The following is a 24,256-nucleotide window of genomic DNA, read 5'->3' on the forward strand; positions in this document are numbered from 1 at the left end:
ATCATGAAAATCCTGAATTCTACGGAAGTTTTGATCCCATTACCAATATAATGTCTAATTTGTCTTCTGTCCAGTTTTGGGGTGGAACTGAGAAGTTGACAGTTAGTTCCAACTGAATAGGTTGGAATAGATTGGGATTTTGCTACAGACCAGATATAGTACAGAATTACTAGCCTCCTTTGGGAATTGATTCCAGTACCACCAAAGTTCTCTGAGATCATAGACACCCATCAATCAATCATGTATTTAGTTGAGACAGAAATCAGTTTTCTGCTGTCACAGAACCCAGGAATATTTTCTTAATCCTCACATTTCTCAGGCTGCATGAGCTCATAGATGGTGAATACCACATTTCCAAAAGTCTGAGGAAGTTTTGGAATTCTACATATATGTAAAAGCAAAAAATCACCTAATATTCAAGCAGAAGTTCGGCACTCTTCCAAAAGAAATGTCATGTTAAATATTTAACAAAAATATTTGTTTACATATGGGCAAATTTCAAATTTATAATATGGATATTCTACTACATAGAATCATTGAATGGTTTGGATGGGACCTTTGAAAATCATCACCATAGGCAGGGATACCTTCTACTTAATTGGATTGCTCAAAGTCTCATCCAAATCTGAGACTGAGCACTTGCAGGGAGGAGAAATGCAAAACTTCTTTAAGCAACCTGTTCTAGTAACCATCAAGTATTTCTAGTAAAAGTTTCTTAGCATATACATGCTCTAGAGTAAGTACTCATGGTTATCAAATATGTATAAATACAATTATTTATCTTTAATCCAAACTGCATGTATATCAGGTTATCATGTTGTAGCAAAAGTGCTAAGTCACAGCCTGAAATAGTGATTTAGCACCTGGTAGGAAGGCAGGGCCAACCCAGGGGATTTCAGGTGCATGCAATGCACCTGAGTAACGGAAGGAGTGGAGACAGGATCCACCCCCTCCCAGACCTCACTTAAGGTCGGCAGTGGAGGTGAGGGTATTTTGTTGGAGTTCCTTGCCTATCTGAGATCTCTCAAGGGTAAGCAGTTTTTCTTCCTTTGTTTCTATGTCTGTGGCTGCTGTATTTGAGCTTGACCTTGTTTGCTGTAGCCTAGGATTGTGCCACCCCGCTATTGCTGCTATACTTACTATCGCATTGCAGCATTATATGTGTCTTTAAATTGGGTCTATGAACTACCGAATAATATGAATAAAAGTAATATGGAATTACATATGTGTTCACTACACATCTTTCTTATCTTTCACATATTTATCTTTAAGTCTGGTTAAAATATAACAAATTTAATCTCACATACTGTGAGAGTCCTACTAATTTAATGGAATTATTTGTAGTACTTATCTAGAATCAAGTTGTAAGTTTGTATAGGTTATATTGAATTGTTATAAGACTGAAAAATGTGAGGGCAGCATAATGATAAAATATTATAGTATGCTGTGTGTTTAGCTCAGATTGATGAAATAATGTGTAATTAAATGCTGTACTGTAGTACAGGGGTAGCACTGGGACAGAACCAATTCAGTGCTATTTCCTAGCATTTAGTTGAAGAAAAAAAAACAAACCATGAAACTTCAGTCTTTATTTTCAGCCCAATCTCTGCCTTACGTATATTATAACAAATTATTTTTTAGGTGAAATTCCAACATTTACTTTTACATTAGAAAAATATTTACTACTACCTGCTTTAGAAAACTTTATTTCCCAATAAAATCAGACTTGTACTACTGTACATCCTAGAAGACTGCTTTAGCTTTAGTACTTTAAATATGTTTGTTCAAGGAGAGGAAATCAGTGCTGTTGATGTAAAAGCTGTGTGTTTGGAAATCAGATTCCTCTTACAGGTGTTTTATGAGATTTTTTTTGAAAGGGAGAATATGTCGTATATTTCATGCAGTTAATAGTGATGTTACTGTGTAGAAACCGTGAAACTGAGTTATTTATTGAAGTTTGTATTTTTCCATTGAGCAGGTACATATTCCCAAGAAAATATTTTTACCCAGACTATATTTAATAAACTAAATATGTATGTTTATTTCTCAACTGAAAAAATTGAATACTGCTTCTTTGAATGCACAGTGTTCTGCAATATTCTTAAACACCAGGAAAATCAAAGATTTGCTCTCTGTATCATTCTTCCCTTGTGAGTGCTTTATTGTGTATATCCCCTTTCCAATTCAAAGTAATAAAAGCATCAATCTTCTAACATCTTGACAGTGAAGTTCCTTTAATTCTGCATTAGCACTAAACACAAACAAAAAATTTAGTATAAGCAGCCCCAAGAGGCAGTTCAACCAAATTTCTGCATTTCCCTGGGCTAAATCAGCTCCTGAAAACTTAATTTAAGAAACTGACAGAGACACCACAATTAGAATGGTAAATCTACTTCCCAGCAGCTTCTTAAAGTTTTCCATCACTGATTCTGTCTACCGAGATAGATCTTTGTTTAAGCTAACACTCTCAAACTGCACTCATTAGAGATCATTGCTCTTAGTATTTCATCTCAGTCTTGGCTAGAAACTGGAGGGTCTATGGATTATAAACCTGGGTACTGAAGTGATTTTTCTTAAGTGAAATTTTAGTTAGCCAGCATGAACTGCTTGCAAATAAAATATGCACCCCTTGATATCATGATGCTGTGATTCAAGTGGAATGAATGAAACAGAAGTTATTTTGAAATCATTTTTTTGACCTCTCTCATTAGTTTATTCTAGTTTAGCTGTGATATTTAATTAGCAAGTTAAAGAGCCTTAAGCTGTGTTATTTGTAGTCTCTACAGCATCTTCAGGGCCAATATCTGCTCCACTCAAGTGGTACCTTTTCTTTCCTCATCCCCAAGGAGATACAGCCAGCTTGTTCAGAGTTGAAAGCATGCAAGTTAAATGGCTGTTATTGGTTCCTAGAAGGATGTTATCCCTGCAGAAATAGATCACACATTATTTATAAGCCCAGCATACAAGTCAGATTTGAGCTGTTGTTTTCTTACTACTGTTGTGTTCCCAGTGTGTCATAAGATTTTGAGGGATATTCCAAGAATATTCAAGCTACAGAAAGCCAATTTATTCTATAATTGTTTTGTTGGGTTAGTTGCATTTTTAAAGGGTTTGGGGCTTTGTTAGTTGGTGTACTTGTTTTTTTTGTTTTGTTGTTTTTTAATTGTTTTTGAAGAACAGTAGAAATGCTGGAAGTCTTCAAGGGAGAACACTCCAGTTACAGAATGATTTAGGTTGTAAGGTTACCTAGGGCAACTCTCTTTTTAAAGGAGTTCCGACTACATTATACTTTTTAAATGCTTTTCTGGTCAAGCTTGGAGTATCAACAAGGCTGAATGCTTCCTCATCTCTAGTCATCTCTTCTAGTGTTTTACCACTTTCATGGTAAAATATATATAAATATATACAAATAAACAATTCTTAGTTCTGTTCAGAATCTACTGTTTCCCAGCTAGTGTTGTTTGCCTCTTGTCCCTGTGCATCGTGCACCTCAAATGTCCTGTTTTCCAGTTCCTAATCAGCTTGGTGGCCTTCACTGGACTCACCCACTGTGCCCATGTCTCTCTTGTGCTGAGGGGCCCAGCACTGGACCCAGCATTCCAGTATAACCTCACCAGTTCTGAGCAGAGAATGATCACTTTCCTCCACCTGCTGGTGATACTGCCCAGAATGTTGTTGTCCTTGTTTGCCACAAATGCATGAGCTGGCCCATGATCGCTTTATTACCTACTAGAACCTCCAGGCCATACAGACTCCTCTCTGAGCTGGCACTCAAATGCAAACGGCAGAGTTTACTTTCTCATGCTAAAATGAGAAAATTGGAGACAGGCTCAGCTGAAAGCAGAATAATAATAAAAAAAAAATTATCCCTTTCACAATGTCTTTAACTAGTCAATATAAATGTGAACTGAAAAGTAATTTTCTTTTTTGCACAATATTGTGAGATGGAAAAAAAGCATCAAAACGTGTCATCACTTGATAACATCATCAGTTCAAAACTGTGATGCACAATGGATCTGTGTAATTTTATATACATTTTATGTACATATGGAACTGGTGCTAGGTATAAGAGTAGCCAATTGCTGGATGTTTTTATTGAGCTAATTCTGATGTATCATGGTTAGATGCTCCAATATTCTGCCGGTAGTCCTCTATGCTTTAGCTGCCTTGCATGCAGAGCACTCAAAATGTAAATGGCAGCCTATTCATCTATGAATTAGTACCTTAAATGGGTTAAATTGCTACTGTTCTTTTGCAGTATATTAGGTACTTTCATGCTGGCTAAAAACATCTAGAATGGCATCATGATATTATTCTTTAGGGTATGCTTTTGAAAACTTAATAAAACCTATACATTTACCCAGAGTTATGCACTGAATCTTTTTAAATGTCCCCAAATTGTCCTTATGAGGCTGTAGTTTACAGAAGCAGTGGGCATCATCAGTTTTAGCAATAGCTTACAAGAGAAACAGAAGTGCACTTGAAATGTTTGCCAACATCAAACTGTTTGATGTTGTGGCTTGCTTATTAATGTAGATGAGAATGTTTCTTTTTTGTCTGTTGTCATGAGACACGCAATGTCAGAATAGAAATTGGTGAAGAAGCTTACTTTTGATTTCTGTATCAAGGAAAGAGGAGAATTAAATATATATCACTTACAGCAGATATTTAGAGCCCTAAGATTTTCCATTCCAATTTGTAAGTATTGCCTAAATGCCTTAATAAGTCAAATTAGGAAAAGTATAATATTAATCTACTGAAAAATGTTGGAGCAATTTTTGTGATGTTGTTCCCATTCTTCTCACTTTTTAGGCTAAAACTAGTCTCCAAATTCAACAAATATTTCTAAGCAGCCTCATCCTTCAAAATGATTTCTGAGACACAGTGTAGAAAGAAGAGAACTAGCAGCTATAGAACAGTAAAAACTATTAATTTGTTTCTAAGAAATAATTTATTATAATTCTCAAATGCTGGAAGTTGCCTATTTACAAGGCAACTGTAACTTGCTCTGCATTCAAGATAAGATAGAAATTATTTCTGTAGTTAGATGAGAGTAGTGGATAATCAAATTAGCTTTAATAAAACTAACCTGTGGTCCATGCTGAGTGACACAGTATCATACCACAAGAAGGGAGAGAACTTTCACCTACTGTTAAATTAATTACTGCATATAAAGTGAAATGAGTTTGATTTATCAGATTTGAATACAGCCTTAGGTATTCTAATAAATATCATCACCAGCAAGGACATAAATGAACTCTTCATGAACTGAAGTTTATCACAGTCATATAATATAGTTCTTTGATAAATGTAGTCTTTGTTTAAAAAACAAATACAACCTTTTGGAAATGAAACAAAGGTGATTTTCAAAATCTGTAATGCAAATACAGGCATGTGGAACTCAGGCCAGACATTAGCACTGCAAACTGCATTATAGGGTTTCCCGTGTCACACAGCACAGTTGCATTTGTATATTTCCTTGCATTAAAATTGGATAAAAGTCACATTTAGGTGTAAACTGTGTCAAAATCAGAAACTTTCTTGCTTGAATATTCATTGGTGTTGCAATAGAGACTGCTACACTCAGGCTTTGTGCACATACTGCTGAGCATGGGCTTTACCAATTTGACTTTGTTTTACTGGCCCAAATTTGCAAGCTACATGAACGCTGTACTCTTTCAGATCCAAAAATAAATTTGTAGATTTACTAGCCTGGCCAATTGTGGTCTAGATTACAGTGGAAGAACCTGAAGTAGTCAGTACAGAATCAATCTCCACACCATTGCTGTAACAGGACATAGAGGTTATACAGAGATGACCCACACGTCACTTTGCCTCTGTGCTTCCTTTTATGGCTGCCTTCCTGTTCAACATCTTATTTAGGTTCAATCAGCAGCTTTTCAGAGTCCTTGAGGGATACTTAACTCTCTCTTTCAACTGGGTACGCTTTATTGATTGTAAATAAATTAAAAGCATCTAAATTTGCCTGTTTCACAACGAGAATGCAAGTTGGTTGTGAGGACTAGTTATGCATCTTAAATTAATGTTTTAGCTTATTGCAACCTTCCTTTGGAGGAAGACTCTTGAAAATAACCATCTGGGCTAGATTTGAACTAAACTGGCTAAGACAATTCTGTACATTTTTCAGTAATTTCTGAACTCACCCAGTCATCTTTTAAATTGTTCTGAAATCTTAATGCATATAAAAACCGTGCTGTCTGGAACCATTTAAACTATTGCATGTTGTGTACTGTACGTGTTTGTGTTCAGCATGGTCTTTCACAAAGCTTTTGTACAAGACTACAATCTTATGTTTCCTAATACCGCTTTTGGGGTAAGGACATTGTATGGCCTGAGAATTCTCTTAAGTCTACTTACACCTTTCTCTCCTTCTTGTATACACTGCAGGTGGTAGATTTTCTGTCTTCAACAGCAGATCCTGATTCAAACACATAAGAATTGGCATAATTGTACAAATGAGTTCTGCCCTAGGGTTACAGGTGATTTGGGTTGTTTAAAAAAAAAAATATCTTGTCATCTTGATAGACAAGATTTCATTTTTTAAAGAGAATACAGATTCATAGGAAATAGGAAAAACAAACCATGTCAACTGGAATTTCTTTCTGTGCATTCTGTATAAAACTACTGAAGTTTGAGTCAATTTCCACGCCATCCAGCTTTGCAACCTTCCCTACTAAATGGTGGATGATGCTAAAATTTTCTCCTCAGATGGAGATGATCAAACAAACCATTCTTCATAACTTGGCAACTCAGTAAACCATTCACTCTAGAAAGAGAAATGTTTTAAGGATGTTTATTTCATCCTGTTATTTTACCGTACACTTTTCTGTTTATATTCTGCAGAGCTTTGTTCTCAGCTCACTTGAAGCTCCATGTAGCCTGTTGGAAAATACCCAAATATAAGATGTGTTAGTGTTTAGAAAGGTTTTATTTAGAATTTAGAGTTTATTTATAATGATATTAAAATTTGCAGATGTTATTAATCTGTATATATTTGCCAAGAAGAGACATACTTTACCATTTAAAAAGGGAAAAAAAAAAACTTTTTCAAGATACAGTTGTACCTAGTAAGTTGCACCTGGTATCTTCAGGTTTAATCCAAAATTTGGAAGAGTGTTGTGCCAAGGAGTGAAAGAAGCTAGGTTTGGGTTCTAATATGTTCTGTGATTCTAATATAATCTGTGAGTAACTCCATGCCAACCAGTAGCACTAGAAGACAGTAGATCAGCTGAGTCTGGGGTAGCAACCATTGGACACTTACATAAAGTATTGTGAGGCAAACTGCTTTCCTCAGAGAATGGTCACTTGTCAAAACGAGTTTTCAAAGCAAGGTGTTACATCCAACTCAATCTTCTTCAATGGATTCCTCAGTTCCCAAATGATATCCCTGATTATGCTACGGTGAGAAATAAATAATATTTCATATAGTTAGCTTCTACTGTGGGATGTGAGGACTCCCAGACAACTACCTAGTTCAGTGTATTTTTGCACTGCACAAACTAGAAATATTTCAGAAAGTCGCTTTCCAGGGAATTACAAAAAAATCTACTGCTCAGGAACTTTGCTGTATACATAGAAGACTCAGATTAAAATTTTTGTGTGATAGCACGGGGACTGCAACCTGTCAGACTCCAGTGATAAATGGCAGAACTTTATTGTGCTACTAGGATGGGTTTTATTCTTTTGGTTTACGCAATAAATAATAAAAATAAAAAAATTAATGATCCCAGTCCAGAAAAATCTTAGCCTAAAAATATTCTGATTAAATATTAAAGATATTCATGAGGTAGTAATTATTTTATCTTTGCAGTACAAACTGTTTTTACTTTCTTTTCAGGGTATTTTTAATTGAAGATCTACATAGATAGAAAATTTCTTAAGGATGCTAATGGGAAAAATTGAAGCCACGGTACTGATGAAATTAATATTCTAAAGTTTAGTAGGTATCTTCCTTTTTTTGTAATGAATTGAAGCAGAGTAGATCAAAATTGTGAAGATTCTCAATGTATATATTCTAATACAAGAAAACTATGATCTTAATTAAGATAACATTGCTTGCAGCTCTAGCAATTTCATAAAGTTATTGGTAAGAATTGTATAAAGTAATAGGTCACAATGTGAATCCCTGTATTGCAGTAGCTGTGGTTTTTGAAGACTCTTTTGTACCATTTTGTTAATGCTCAGGTTTCATTTTAGACAAGAAAATCAGGATACCTGAGTCATCCCTTTCTCTCATGCTTACATCTTTTAAGTAATTCTATGAAATCTTCACATTTACACTGGCAATCACTTAAGATACATTTGGAATATTTTTAACAGAATACTGATAACAACTAAGAATGAGGCTATGTTTGATATTTTCCATGTATGAACTTCAGAAGTAAATCTATTGAGTGGATCTAGTTAAACCTTATCACCTAAATTGAATTTTGGAATTATACTGGTATAAAGTTTTGTGAGAGGAAATTAACAGCCAGAATTCCTGGTTACTGAGGGGGGGAAAAAAAAAATCAAGTGAAAAGTAGTTGTACATGTAAAAAAAAAAAAAAAAAAAAAGTTCAGAGAGAAAAATCAGCTTAAGTGCAATCAGATTTAAAATATTAGGTAGTTTTAGAATCTGTGATCTCCACAGAATTATTCAACAATTAATTCCTGTCTGTCAGCTGAGGAAAAAAAGTTTACACTGAAAAAGAAAAACATGCAGCCAAGCAGTGTTTTGACCCTTTCATGAGATCAGTTTTTCTTTAGGCAAGAAAATGTCTGCTTGCTCCTGTCATGCAGTACCATTTTCTCACACTAGTTTTAGTGGAGAAATTAGATAACAGAAGGAAAAAACATTGCATGTAGAGACCTGTGCATCTGAGGCATCCACAACTACAGGTGCTTTCAGACCCTGATCTTCACTGCATCCTTGTGCGATCATTCAATCTTCAAACAGTCTCTTCTTGCTAGATTGAGAATGAAAAATGAAACAAGTGGTTACACGGTTCTATTTGAAAAAGCTTGTCCAGAATCCAAGCATGTTTGCACAGATTTTATCAATTCCTAATTAGAAAAAATGGAGGCAGCTCACTTCCCAAGGAATAGCAAACCACAACCACTGAAATCAGTACAAACTCCTTGTGCCCGCAGTGCCTTACGGACTTTCAAAGAGGGTCATACTGAATCGCTGCTTTTTCTTTCCTCTTGGCATTGTATTTGGAATCAGCATCTCTAAACTGCACCAGAGCACTAATAAAATAATTAAAACAGTGTTTTCTTGTAATTACTACATATCTTCATTGTGAGCATTGCAGGCCTCCTGCTGCTCTTTAATGCAAAGAAAGTTGTATTCATTTCTGGCAACTCTCAATTTTATATTGCCATGTTTTTTCATCAGGTGTCCTCATCCACAGAATGTTATATACTGTTCAGTTGACTCCAGAAGAAGTTGTTATATCTTGTGTGTACCAAAATAATCATTAAAGCTCAAGGTTTTTTTTACACAAACCATCCTAAAATAAATAAGGTTAGAGACTTAATTGGAAGAGGTCTCAGTTTCTGTTTTGTTTTTTTTTTTTGACATCTGAGCCTCTGAGACCTCCAAACTCCAGCCTTTGTCTAGCTCATAACCATTACAAATATCAACACATCTTGAGTGTTAGCAAACATGCCTTACTAAATATTTTCCTCTGAATTTTCACTCCTCAGTGAATAGCGAAATCTATTTTAATGCACCAATTTTCATTAACAGGCTTTACAAATATCAGCAGGATTTACAAAACCATCATAGTGATCATCAGTAAAGCTCATACAGATGTATTTTTGTGTTCATGAAGGAAGCAGCTGTTTGTTGAATTTAAGTTAGTGAAATCTTCTTTGACATACAGACTGTGAACGTCATCATATTGGCATGCCCAATACATATCAACAGTTCCTGTTGTGTTTCATAGCTTCAAGGCTTATTAGACCATTTCTCTGCAATTCCCTGGGCAGTGTTTGAGCCGCAGATGTCGAAAAGAAAACAGACGGCAAATACACAGGAGAGTACAGAAAATCCTCTACTTCCATTGTAGACTTAGTCTATGTCCACTAAAACTGTATTCAAACAGTGAACAGAGTAAATGGCAGGAGGAATTTGTCAAATAATAGTTCTAAATCTTTTCAGTGCAAAAGATGTTAATGACAGATACATCATGCTCTCTTTGGCTCACAGAGTTCTCTCATTTGTTTTCCTGATACACTGAGTTTTTCATAAGTTGGGTGACTTTCACTACTAAAACACAGGAAATGGTCTACTAATATGAGCGCGTATGAGTGCATACATGGTTTAGAGGTTACAGGCAAGATCAGAGTACATACCAATTTATATTTTGAATGATCTGACTGTGGCAGCTGATGCTGTAGTAAATAGGCTCCATCTGCATCTATACTTATCCCGCATATTTTGGAAATACAAATTTTCAGGACCTAACTTATGCTTGTTTTTGAAAATCTGACTTGGTCATTGAATTTGCCCTTAGAAGTGAATGATGCCTAATACTGCCACAACCAGAGTTTGTCTCCACTTACTGTTTTGCTTTCTGAAGTTTACCTTGTTTATTAAGTAATTCAATATATAACAACCCTGCTTGATAGCCTTTTCAGCCGCGTTATTCAGAGTTAAGATTTGAAGTGTGGGCTTTCAGCAGGATTTGTGTTGTGGTTTAACCTGGCAACAGCTCAGCACCACGTAGCCGTTCGCTCATTTCCCTCCAGGTGTGATGAGGGAGAGAACTGGAAAGGAAATAGAACTCATGCATTGAGATAAAAAATACTTTCTAAGGCTTAAAAAAAAAAAAAAAAAAAAAAAAAGGGAAACAAAAATGTGATGATAACTATGCATACTTATATATCCACAATGCAAGTGCTCACCACCTTTATGGCTTCTGCATGATGTCACGCAGTATGGAACACCCGCCTGTCCTGGTTCAGTTCTGCCCTGCCTATTGTTGCTGTGCCATAAAGTGCTCTTCCTGTAAAGTAACCTGGCTTGGTCCCACATGTGTCCCAGCCCTTTAGCAACGGGTATGGGTGTGCTATTAACACTGTCTCAGCTGCAACCAGAAAGATTTGTTTTTGCTAGTACCAGGAATTAAGAGACATAAGACTGTGACAAGTATCCAGACTATTTTTTGAGCAGAGGGAATAATGCAGTATTTTACTCAGTGCTCAAAGACAGGAATAAAATATAGATCTGGTAGACTCTAAGGTTTTTTTATTTATTAGCACTAAATTGCTAGCACTGGGATTTTTTTTTTTCTTGTTAGCACTAAAAGACTATTATTGGGCAAAACAATCTTGTCACAGTATACAACTTAATTTTGAAATGATGTTTTGAGGGCGGTGGAATTTTCTAAATGTTGTGGATTATTTCAGAAAATCAACTGGGCATGAATTCTGGGATGTAAGAAAGCAAGATGTTGTGAAGTTTATTTACATACCTAATTATAAGTATATAAGTATTATAAGTATTTCGGCGTGTGATTATATTTACTTCGCACTTGTGTTTTTAACCTGTAAAGTTTTGGTCTACTGCATCCTGTGTAAGCAAATGTAGCTGTCTTTAGAAGAATTAGAATGTTCTAATCACAGAGATTAGTTCTGATCTTTGCTTAGCTCCTCCTGCTCCCTTTTAACATAATCTAGCAGATGCATAACAAATAACTGGTTCCTTCCAGCCAGCTAGTCCCTTTCCTTTTTAGGCAATACATATTTCATACTACGTCTGCACTTTGTAAAATATTTTTAGTTCATCGTGACTCTTCTGAAGGTATCACAAATAATAAAATAAAGAATGCCAGTAAGTTCTATTCATTCATGCTGCTGCTCTGATAAGAGACTAGAGGTTAAGAATTTTCCATGGCAACTAGAATGAATTAAAGGTCTTCTATGCATATGTGGTGGAGTTTTATTTTCCTTGTTCAGGAATAAGTTGATGTCTTAAACCAAAGTTGCTCCAAATATACTAATTCTTCAACTTCTTATGCAAGGTTAAAAGGCCAGTGTACAACTGAGAAGTTCTAACAGCCCTGAGTACAGAAATAAAAAGTCTTCTGGATTGAGTGTTGGAGGAAAAAAGCTCATTTGCAAGAAACAATAGGCAGGCACTAGACTAGCAGCTTTGCTGCAGAGAGGCACAGAGAAAGGAAAAGTTTATTGTGTGTGAAAGCTTGTGGCCATATGTAAATATATCAATTTTTGAAAAATTTGGGTTGTTTATCCAAAAGTTCATGGTTGCTTTAATCATCTTTAAATGTCTGAAGTTAGTTGTGACGATTCATATAATTGAAAGATACATATTTACTCACAGAGCACGTTAATTGCTGGATCATGCTGCTGTGCGGATGTAGAATCACAAAATCACAAAAATATTTATAGTCCTTCTTGCCATCTGTGAAGTGGATGTGCTCGGGAAGGATAGTCATTGATTTTTTTTTTAACGTACCGAAATTCTGCATGTAATTAGGAACTTGAACTTATAACAAAATCAGCTGTGCTACAGAATAATCACAGATCAATTGATATGTCAGTCATGTCGTTATCTGAAACCTCTCTGAAATCTCTATCGAGTTACTTTTGTTTGAAGTAGTACAAAAAGGAAAAATATGTGAAACTGAAAAAATTACTTTTTCTGAAGGAGGGGAAATTTGGACACAGCATATCAGCTACAGAATGGCATTCTTTTCCTTTTGTCTTGGTAAGCCTAATTAAATAGTTACATTTTAAATTTTTATGATAATTTTAATTATTAATGTCATCAACACTGGAAAAAAAAGTAGGTTAGGTGTGGGGAGAATTTGACTCTGCAAAGACACTACTTAAAAGCAATTTTTTTTGCATGACTGAGCACATGTGCACAAGATAGTCACACTTTACAATGAGGTTACACATAAATAATTTATGAAGAGTTGGTAAATACTGTAGGCTATTACAGAATCCACAAAGTTCATAGTTTTGTTATAACTATGTATAGTACCCTCAAGTAATGTTCAACCAAGTATAATTTATGAAAGTCATATCTGTAGTATTATTTATGATGTATATTAATCATTCATTAATCCTTTATGAACTATTCATAAATGCAATCTTAGTTGAGAGCATGGCTGAATCTCTTGCACTAGCTCCCTTGTATCAGCTGCACAAGACTTGAAGGTTGAAGGCTTCTTTTCCCTTTTGTTTAACAAGCTGAGAAGTCTTTAGACAAGGCAACACATAGCAGCTGTTTCCGTACAGATTTCTACACAGAATTAGAAGACTAAGACAAGCTTTGCAGAGAAGCAGTGCTTTTAATCAGCTGTACAGAATCTTTTTTCTGATCCTTCTCCAATATTCTGGCAGAGTTGCCAGAATTCTGCTTTGCAGAGTCCATGTGAAAAAAACTGCATATGATCTACACATAGTAAAGTCTCAGATATTGAGGACTCTTGTAAGTTTGGTAGATTGCACCAGCAAAATATGAGCCAAATGAGCACAGGAGGGTTGCTGTGAAATGTGCATGTCCATCAGTCCCTGTGGTTTCCCATAGGATAATAATCAATATAAAATGACTGTATGATACAGATTAGTATAATGTTTGGGAGCAGATCCTGGCTTCAAGAATTATTCTTCTGCTTCAAAAAAAATCTGCCTGTCAAGGTGCAGCTACTTGCATTTCTTGCTGGCAAACTCAGCTGATTTTCATGTGAAGGCATGATTTTATTGGTGTTCTTTTTTTCTTTAAGTGTACTGTGAAATCTGTAGCTGAGACATTTAGTACCAGAGTACCATCCCAAAATTAATTCCTCCCACATTGTTTTGCAGGAAACAGATCTCATTCTGACATTTAATATCTCAATGCATCGTTCATGGTGGATGGAGAATGGACCAGGATGCACCGTGACCTCCGTAACACCAGCCCCAGACTGGGCTCCAGAGGATCATCGTTATATCACTGTCTCGGGGTGTTTTCTTGAGTATCAGTACATAGAAGTGGCTCACAGTTCTCTTCAGATCTTCCTTGCAGTAAGTATACAATAGATATCCTCACTCATGTTGCCCTTTTTAGCTTTCTTCTTGGAGAATCTTACTACCAGAAAAGTAGAGTGTTGTGGCCTTTATTTAAAAACCTGTATCTAAATGTTGGCATTTTTAATATATAATTAATATATTCATATATGTAGAGATAAATATATATGTAACTGCAAATAAAACTGTTGCTATGCATAGAAGTTTTGTCCAGTGCCTGGGTACATGACTCCTACCACATAAGCTTCTCCTTAAGAGATTCCAGTATTTAGTCCAAAGAGGGGCCATACAGGCAAAAGAGAGAAGATATTTGTTCATCCTGATCCTGAAGTTAATGTAAATCATTGGAACAGTTGCCAACATCCAATATGGCCACCAATCAAAAAGTGAGCAGCTTCCCTATCTGTCTTTTCCTCAGTCTAGGTGTAAATGGCCAACAACAGGTGAGTTTAGGCAAATATATCTCTGCGTCAGTACATCTCTGTGTGGGTTCCATGTGTGCAGCTTAGTGGCAGATTCACCTGAAAGTTGTTGACGGTTTACGGGCTGGTTCGGCCTGGTTCTGTGACGAGCAGGGCGGAGGGATCTGAGGATCTGCACTTCCAGAAAAAAAGGAAACAGGGGATCCCAAAATAATTAAAACCAGCAGCACCGATCTGAGGAGAAACAAACTAATTTACTAAATATAGTATCAGAATGCAAGATAACACACCATAATACAATATAATCAGAATTGAAGCTAATAAATCAAATATAATGAGAGAGAGAATGTCTGAAAGGGTGGGTAGGCTTCACCACAACACTAAGGTGAGATGCACAGTCCAGTTGAGCAGGGAGGGAGACTGGAGCAGCGCCCACAACGCAGAGGAGGCGAAAAAGAGCATCAGGTGAATTTTCCAGGAGTTAAATCTCCCCTCCCTGACCGCAAAGTCCCCTGGGGAATGTGGTTCTTCTTCTCTTCTGGGCAGGTACCCAGGACTTGAGTACTAAGAGTTAGACTCCCAGTGTCCCAAGTGATGTTATGATGTGGAATACCGAAAACCAAAAATCACAAAACAGTGACAAAGTCCATCTACCTCCCAGGTCTCCTCCATACACCTCAGCTGGTCCCACTATAGGAAAGCATAAGAACCCTGACCAAGTAGTTATTAAGGCAGGCACTGGGCAGATCTGAAAGATAAAATAAATTTCTTGCCCAGATATATCACATCTTCAATTATGGCAAGTTACAGCTGATACAAACAACAACAAGACAAGTACAAAAAAAAATAATAAATCAAAGTGACTAAGTAAACAAATTAAAATAGCTTTACAACATTATTTACAAGCAGTTGTTATTAACTCAATCATAACTCAGAGAAAGATATCTGGTCCTTTTTTGTTTTATTCTGGGTTTGGATTGTTGGTTTTTTTGGTGTGCAATGAATGATGAACAAAAACCTCAAGGTATATATAGTTTAAGCTTGATTCTTTTCTTGGTACAACAAGGTTTTTTTATGCATCTCTGCCTAAACAGAAATGTGTTTCTAGATAAGAAAGTCTTTACAAAGCAGGAGAATGGCACAGAATAACAAACCATCAGTCATCTGGTAGCTGCGGGCAGCTACAACTATTTTTATATTTCCATTCATGGTACTGCAAACATAATTATCATAGATAAAGAGCAACTCAGTAATAGTATGGGCCAGTTTTCCAGACCAGGTTCTTCAAACTTTGGTGTTTATATATTTTCACATTTCTGATAGTGGGCATGTTGTTCTTTTTCTAATAGAAGCACTAGCATAATGTCGCAATTATAAAAACGTGTTGAGAAAGAGAGGAATTGCTTGGTGTGACTCAGTAACATATAACACAAAGCTGGAACAAAACATAATTCTTTGTTTTCGGTAAACAAGCTTTCAACAAACCCAAACCTTGCACCAGATTTATCTCCCTTTAGTGGAAAGAAATTAATCTTTCCTTTCAATTTCCTTTTATGGGCACTTAAGTGGATCTTGCACTTTAACTGTAGATCTATAAATTGCTACCTGCAAATTGGTTACTTGCTTTCTATTTGTGAGTTCATGACAGTGATCAAGCTAATGTTGATCTTGGCTTTTTCACAGACTGGTGGCACTGCTGTATTTTTTTAAGGATGTTTTCTATTGTCTATAGACAAAAAGTTACAAAGAAATTTGTCTCCACTGAGGCCCATTTACATCAGTCTTTGAAAACATTATGCTGTGTATATTTTGTATAGCTTGCTAGTAAGGTTGTATGGAAGCTGGGTGCCAAAGGTTAGGCTCGACATAGACGTGGTGTTTGCTGTGGAATACTTAGTGGAAGGAATACAAGAGCTAAAATAAAAGCTATAAATTCTCCAGTATTTATACTTTCTAAAAAGAAAGACTTAAATTAGGATGTGGAATATTTCAAGAACTGCAGACAGACTCTCCTGAAGAGGTGCAGAATATTTATTTTCTGCTAGTCACCTTATCTCCCCAGATATCTCCCTGAAAACAAAAACCACCAGATTGCAAATGATCCAAATGCTACTGCTAATTTTGTGCAAGTAAGCACTGGTTTTAGTTTTCTAAGGGCGAAATTTTGTAGAACTTTCTTTGATTTTACTGCCTATAAAAAAAAATGTAGTAATTAAGACAACTAGAAGGTTAAATAGTCCCAAATTTCAGAATCCTCAGCATGCAGAGTGATATTGTTCATTGCATAATACCTGGCTTAAAGACTAAAGAGAAATGATGGCGCACAGATGATTTGCTACTGCAGAGTGGGTTTTGCACAGGGTAAATAAATGACTGGATAAAATTCCTACTTCAGCCCACATTGCAGAAGTAACAGAAAATTGTGGCTGGTGGTCTCTATGCTTTGACTAAATGAACATTTGTTGCTTAGAAAAGCTTCAAATTTGGGAAAAATATTTGAGACTTAATATGTGCAAGGAAATGCTCTGATAAAACAAGACTTCTCCTGATTTGGCTATTTAGCATTTATGTATGCAAAGGCAAGGTTGGAACAATCCACAATGATAATGGGGGCTGCAAAGCAGCCACAACCTCTCCTTTGTTTCATACCAAACAGCATTTTATCTGGTGGTTCTGGTGGGAGACTACAGCCTTTACAGAACTGTATCAACCAATCCTTGCATCAGAAAAAGAAAAAAATAATCCACAATTATATTTGTCTTGCAGCCATTCTCCTTTCAGCGCATCTTTCTCAGCCACTAACTGATTCATCTTTGTGGAATTGACTTATTTATTTAATTGCACTGATTTTCATTCCACTGATGTGATGTTTTTTTCTGAAACATTTCACCACCAAAATGTCAGTGCCACACACCATGCTTGTCACTTTCCCTTTTGTGCTCTATAGTAATACCTCCCATATGGTTCTTTTGAGACTGAGCTGAGCCTTGGTGCTATCACTCTATCTGTGTGTATTATCATCTTCTTCCAGTAAGTTAACGAGTGTGGCTTAGAGTGAGAAAGGGAGAAAGTGGAGAATGACAATATATGTGAAGTGTAGCTTTGCACCCTGCAGTGATGCAAAATATGTAAACATACTTTTAGGGCACCACTTGCAGCAGGCAGCTGTTTTGAACTGAACAGAACTGCTAAGGGTAGGATTTCAGTTCAGTTTTGTGTGAAACCCAGAGGTCTGGGAAAAACTGCGGGGACAGTATTTCTACTGAATGATTCTTGTCCTCCCCAATTCTTGGTGAATGCTATAGATGTGTCTGAGAAGGTAATGGCTTCACATCTGAGGTGTCACTGAATTTTGCCAACAGTAATTTTTAATCATCAGTGCTGATATATGGTCAAAAAATATATCACTTCAGCCATGGCTAACCAATTTGCCTTGTTGCACAAACCCATTTGTCTCTGCAGCCTGTGCTCACATACTAGGCCAAATCCTCTCCTTTACTTGTCTCTCCCAGGAATACTTCATTTGCAAAGCTGTGACATCTGAGTACTTGGACCATTTGAAGTTCTCTGTGAAGACCACAGCTTGTCCTGTATGCCTACGTATTACCAAAATTAATTGGTCTGCTGGTGGCATGACTTGGATACTCAAATGTTTCATATTTTAAAGTGTCCTTATGGCTTTAATGGATATTGATTCTCAATGCTTACACTAGAGAAGCTATTTCATTTTCAGAACTCCTGGGTTATCTAGGGCAGATAAATTACTGATCTCTGGAGATGATTTTTCCAGGTAAAGAATGAGGCCAGTAGTACTAATGGAGATTTGATTTGGTACTGTTTTGTGAAATTTGAGTTGCATTCTGCATACTGTGTATGTAGTGAAGACTGAAAGTTCCCACCAATCCTCAGACAATTGGATAAAAGCAGGAGAAAAAACACTGGAAGGCAGTGCTTGGGGAGGTACAGTAAAGACTGTATGCCCCTGCTAACCTTGGCATGTAATGTCAGTGCTTAGAGAGGGCATGAGCTTTATGTATTGATAGAAAATGCACCTTTTTTTGATACTGTGGCCAAGAAAAGGTCTCAAGCTCACAGTCTCACGGGTACTCACATACATCAATGTCTAATTCTAGCTACAGATTCAGTGTACAGTTTTCTTCACTTGGGCTTTTTATTGAACTCATCTTAGTACAGCAAATGGAAATTATTTCAGTTCAGACCCTGAGCTGTGCTTCAGATCAATTGGTTCTGTTTCCAAGCCTACCATAATGTCCTTGAGAAAGTCATTTCTTCTTTCTGCCTCTTCCCAAGTGCTGCAGTGAGAAAAGCATTCTTAAATTGTTCATGTTCAGTTTATAAGATTGTAATGTTTGCATAGATAGGGATCCATTCATCTCTCAAAAAAACTCTGAACGCAGATGATACCCAGTATAGTAAGGCTGTTTTCTGGTACAAAAGAGTTACAATAATGGTAATTGCATTTCATACAGAATCAGAGCTTCTGTAGCTTCTCTACATCTTCCTTCTGCCTGTGTTCAGTGCTTTGATTATGTATGACCTGCCCCCACTCCCACAAGGCTGTTTTTAAAAATAGACAAATTAAAATCCATTTGTAGATCAAAACTCTCAAAATATGCAAATAAAAGATCAGCCATGGTGATAAGTTTGACAGAATTATATATCTATTTGCCAACACAGGATTTAAAGAATTTATTATGCTTGTCTTTCACTCCTCACTTACCCACTCACAAGTCTATTGATTTGAGTGGAACTAAGTGACTGATCTATGGGAATAAGACTAATTTGTAAAGGCTGCTCTGAAGTAATGCTTCCTATTTCGTTATGTTTGCCCACGATGTCATAACCAATATGGGTGACCTTCCCACCAATATTCCATTACATTTTGTTCCCATGTGGCAGACTGCAGCAGAGAGCCAGTCTGACAAAATGATGTCAAAGTGTGTATGAAGCAAAGGCATGTTTGAACACCTTGATGTGGAAAAAATGGCACCCACTGATATTCATTGACACTTCTTGAATGTGTATGGAGACCAAATAGTGGATATGAGCACAGTGAAGCAGTAGTGATGTACTGATGTCTTTCAGTAGTGGAGACAGCAACAGTAGGTTACCTCCACTGGTGCAGATTTTTACAAGCATGGCATACAGGCTTTTGTATATAGATGATGAAAATGCATAGCTAATGTTGGTAACTTTGTAAAGGAATGGTATTTTGTAGCTGAGAATTTGCTTTATCAAGTGGTGTTATTGTGTCTTTGTATCTGTTGTTGTTTCTGTAGAAATAAATAGGAGGCATTATTTTCAGAGCAACCAACATAGTAATACAGATATTGTAAAGATAAGTGTGCAACATTATTCCAGTTAAATGAGTAGGGGACAAGCATTTCTTACATACTGTATCTATATTATTGATGAAAAATTACATGCCAAATAAATAAAACCTTAAGTAAACAGTTACATGAAAGTATTGACCATATTCATAGTGGTCTTTTTCACTCACTTTTATGTGCTGTGCATTAGTCTTAATTCCTTTCTGTTCCTTCCTGAGCGTATGCTTTATGCAATCATTCAAATTATTATTTCATGCTTTAAAATTTGTAATATGTAATTAACCATCCATACTAGTTACAGTAAATGTATACTGTTTGGTATTCTGCAAAGTCTGTATTGTAGTACCTTCCAAGCTACGGTGCTGTCAGATTGATTTAAAGCATCATGAAACATAACAGTGCTATTAAGAGGCAATAATAAAGCCAAACAGTTAGGACGCCAGCTTCAAAATCTTTGCTTTGTTGTAGACTTACAGTACAACCTTTGGCAGGGTACTTAACTTGTGCCAATTTTTTTTTCTGTACTACATAAACAATAGTTCCTAAATACCTCAGAAAGATGTTGACAGGATAATTCCATTAAAACACTGCAAAATAATCAAGTATTACATTAAAGTGGTCTTAGAAGAACAGAGAAGCAGTAACAGTCTCTGCTTCTTTGAAGGATTGACAGTAATTAGAAGGAGGTACTCTAAAAATCTTAATGTTAGCATAGCACAGCTGATGTTATAGTCTCATGTCCTTGTGGAGAGATGGAAGTAGATTTACTGGGTGAGTGATGAGGAGGAGAGAACAGCAGAAGTTAGAGAAATGGTGCTCTTGTACATTAAGTGTTAGAGCAGAAAAGGAAAATGAGAGTTCTGTAGGGAAAAGTATATTCTTTTTTGGGTGGGAGAAGGAATATATTGATAAGATCTGAGCAGAGTGAAAGACCTGAAGTTCCGCTAGAGACTCCCAAATGACAGAGCAGGACTAAAAGAAGCGTGCAATGAGTGTAAATCATATATATATAAGCACATATTTCATCAGGACAGACTATATGACAGGAGCAGAGCAAAAGAGTGAAATATGGAAGAAGAGGGAGGGAGTCACAGAATTGCATGAAAAATAAAAGCAGTTATACCATTAGGATTGAGGCAAGGACCAAAATGGTGTTTCTCTGAGTGCCAAAATACTCATGAATGAAAACAAACAAAAAATTATTTGACCCTGGATACTCCAGCTTGAAATGCCTGGGTCCTTTTGTCAGAGCTACAGAGGCTCAGGGCCAGGGATCATCTGAGAGCTTGTACAGTGTAAAGGGTCTTCAAATGAGTTCAGATGGATAACATTTATCTTTTAGGAAGTGCCACAGCTTGATATAGGCTTTGGGTTTTAATAATTACCCAGCACATCCCATTTTTGTGCTCCAAATGTGCATAATGAGATATGCTTAATATGTATGTGTCAGATATGCTTAGCAGAAAATTGACATTGGATTCTTAATTTCCCATTCCTCAGTTCCTTTGTGTTGATCATGAGTAGCATATATTAAATCTTTTCGCAGTAAAAACCTGATGCCTTTTTTCCTTTCTAGACAACACAAAACTCTTCTTTTGTTCTGGAAATACATCTTGCACACAAAAGCTCTCACTCAGTTTTACTCCTGCTCATTTTCTTCCCCCACCGCTCTTTTGACCTCTTCTGCATATACATACGCATGCATATACCTTGCACGTTGGTTGCTTTCTCCTGAGCTAGAAAAGTGATGAGAGTATTTATAGGTGAGAAAGGAGATAAGAGTTCATGTGATCAAATTTTGACTCTTTGACCCTAATGGGAAAAAATAACATTATTTAATTAAGGTGGAGTTCCTTTTTAGGGCAACACAGAGATTGAAGTAAAATTGATTCTTAATGATACAGATCTGTATTTTAAGAAAGACTGTTTTCTCACAGCAAGGTTGGGCAAAATCAGTACAATGGGTATGAATTGTTGTAAAGAGCTACTTCAATAACGTTGTTGTGCCGTGTTAGCAGAGAAGCAACATCACGTTCAGGCATCTTTGACATCACAGTAGAGTATATTTGCTGTTTCTCTGTTTGACTATAATGTTAGAGCATGCCATTAGTTTTGAAGGATTATTGTAAGAGTTATCTTTTTGCTTACACATGTTCTCTGTAGTTACTTCTATCATATTTTACCTGCATTTCTTTACCAATACTTGCAGAAAACAGAATTGTACATATCAAAGCATAAACTGTTTTTTAATGAGCGTGGAGCTTTGTAAGTAAAATTGTACCATTCGTTTCCCTAGAAGCTTCCCTTCCCTTAATGAACTGGGAACACTCATACACAGCTAAGTTGTATGATAATTTTCTGAAAATAAATTTGCTCCAACTCAGTGGAGAGATGTCAGCTTTAAATAGAGCTACAAGGCCAGTGCGCATAGAATTTTCTCTGAGAGGTTCATCTCCCTGATGGATTGAAAGGCACCAGCACCAGCATGAGCTGAGACTGGAAGAAGCAGTTCCAACGCTCACAGATCCTCTTATACAAGCAAAGGCAAATGGTGAATGTGATTTGGGCAGGAACAGAGTTGTGATTATCAAGAGCTGAACATTAGAGTCATTACTATGGGTCCTAGAGGGAAGTTTCCTGAGAATTTGTTTTGACCATCTCATATGTATTCCTTCACACGGGGGACTCTGATTTGGCCTGACCCTGTAGGGATAAATAGTCATATGATGCAGCAATGAGATTACAGTTCCCCAGGTTCAGTGCCTCATGGCTGTCTTGGGGCTATGTGATGCTGGTAGTGCTGTGTTACCTGGTGTTGCTGGCTAGCTGATTTTCTTCCTTGTACAGCTGGGATTTAAATTATTCTTCAGCTTCTGTACTAGCACAGTTCTGCTGTGATTTTATGACGCTGCTCTAGTGAAAGTGCTGCAAGTAAACCACTTCCTGCTATACACAGCTCAAAAGCCTTGAATTTAGGGTCATTTCATGTAGTAATCTTTTTTGGGTTTTGCATCTTTTGAAGACTCTGAACAAAGAGCCTTGTCCATTTTCTTTCTACAGATATTCTATGCAAGTGAGTTTGCATAGTGTAAAAAAAAAAAAACCTGCTTTAGATGGAAGAATAATGTTAATCTGAATAACAATAATATCACAAGCTTCTATAATCTTAAGCAATTAAAAAAAAAGAAAGCCCTCTTCATATTGAAAATTTGTAGTGAACTGCTAGGTTCACCAACCCCTTTCCTGAGCTGATTGTGATGGCACAAATCATCCAATGGAACATTGCTCTTTAAATGTCTGAAAAAAGCCACAGTATGAATTTGCCCCAGCATTTCTCTGCTCAGTATTCTAACATTAAAATACTGCCTTATAAAAGTGAAAGCTCATATTTTGTCATTTTGTTCAACACCTCGCAAAGGACATTTTCCATTCTGAAAGAAAGTAGCCTCAATTCATGAGTAAGGTAATCTTGCCTGAATGTATGTGAAGGACTTTGGTATGGAGATATTTTCACCCCTCAAAAATGCAGAAAATACCCATGCTTTGGCTGTCTTCCAGGCAAGGGTTTCACATATCTGTTGAAATTTGTCTATTCCATTTTATGTAGTGTACTTTCATGTTTCAGCTGTCTGAGTGCATGAAAGTATAGATTTATCTCTGAAAATGTAAAATTACCTATTGTGAAGTTTCAGTCATGACAATCCTGGTCATAATGCCACAGTACAGAAAATCCGCTCTACACTCCAAATTCTCCAAAGACAAATAATGTGTGCTCTATGACTCACAGCAACTGCAACTGAACCTGTATCGACTACTAAATTTCTAAAATTCAATGTAATTCTAAATTTCTAAAAAACAATTCAGTTGTTTTTGGTGTAACTAACTACTCCACTAAAAATATTAACTATTCCTAGGGAAAGTAGAAATCTTAGAAGCATTTAGATGTACTTTATGAGCGTATAAAATAAGAGCATTAAGTATTATTACATTATGTACTTTGTAAATTTTTTTCACTACTTCCCAGCAAAGACAATGTGACAAGTTCATTGCATTCTAGAAAGTACCTAACTTTCTGTTGTAACCATATGTCCTAGGGCCCTTGGAGTATGTATCCTAGGCAGGTCAAGAAAGCAAGATCAGAAAACTGCTCCTAATATTTTTGTTGATTGAGGTTTCTCATTGCAATCTCAGAAGTCAGTTTGAGTGGAAATTTTCTGAAGAAACAGGGCTCTTGGAAAATAAATGAGCCCTAAACTGTTTTGTCCTAGTATGACAGTGACAATGAACTTCATCTAATGTGCAGGAAATGTGAAATAACGTAGTACCTGTCTTTCTGCTAGATTTCTCAGCTAGCTCCTTGGGCTCTGCGCATTCACTATGTTTTTTCTGAGATGTTAACCACCTGCTACTGTCGATGTCGTTTATCTGGCCCAGACA

At 36.5% G+C, this 24,256-nt stretch overlaps 1 protein-coding gene across 2 annotated transcripts in view; it reads left to right on the forward strand.

Annotated features, from left to right (window-relative positions):
- NKAIN2 (sodium/potassium transporting ATPase interacting 2) overlaps positions 1–24,256 on the forward strand; it is a 508,528-nt gene that overhangs the window by 420,004 nt on the left and 64,268 nt on the right. For both annotated transcript variants that reach the window (XM_052677954.1, XM_052677964.1), the window contains exon 4: positions 13,843–14,043. In XM_052677954.1, the coding sequence (XP_052533914.1) occupies positions 13,843–14,043 (201 nt within the window). The remainder of the gene's footprint in view (positions 1–13,842; positions 14,044–24,256) is intronic.

Source organism: Tympanuchus pallidicinctus, unplaced genomic scaffold (assembly GCF_026119805.1).
Source record: "Tympanuchus pallidicinctus isolate F22 unplaced genomic scaffold, pur_lepc_1.0 scaffold1, whole genome shotgun sequence".
In the NCBI taxonomy this organism is placed as follows: domain Eukaryota; kingdom Metazoa; phylum Chordata; class Aves; order Galliformes; family Phasianidae; genus Tympanuchus; species Tympanuchus pallidicinctus.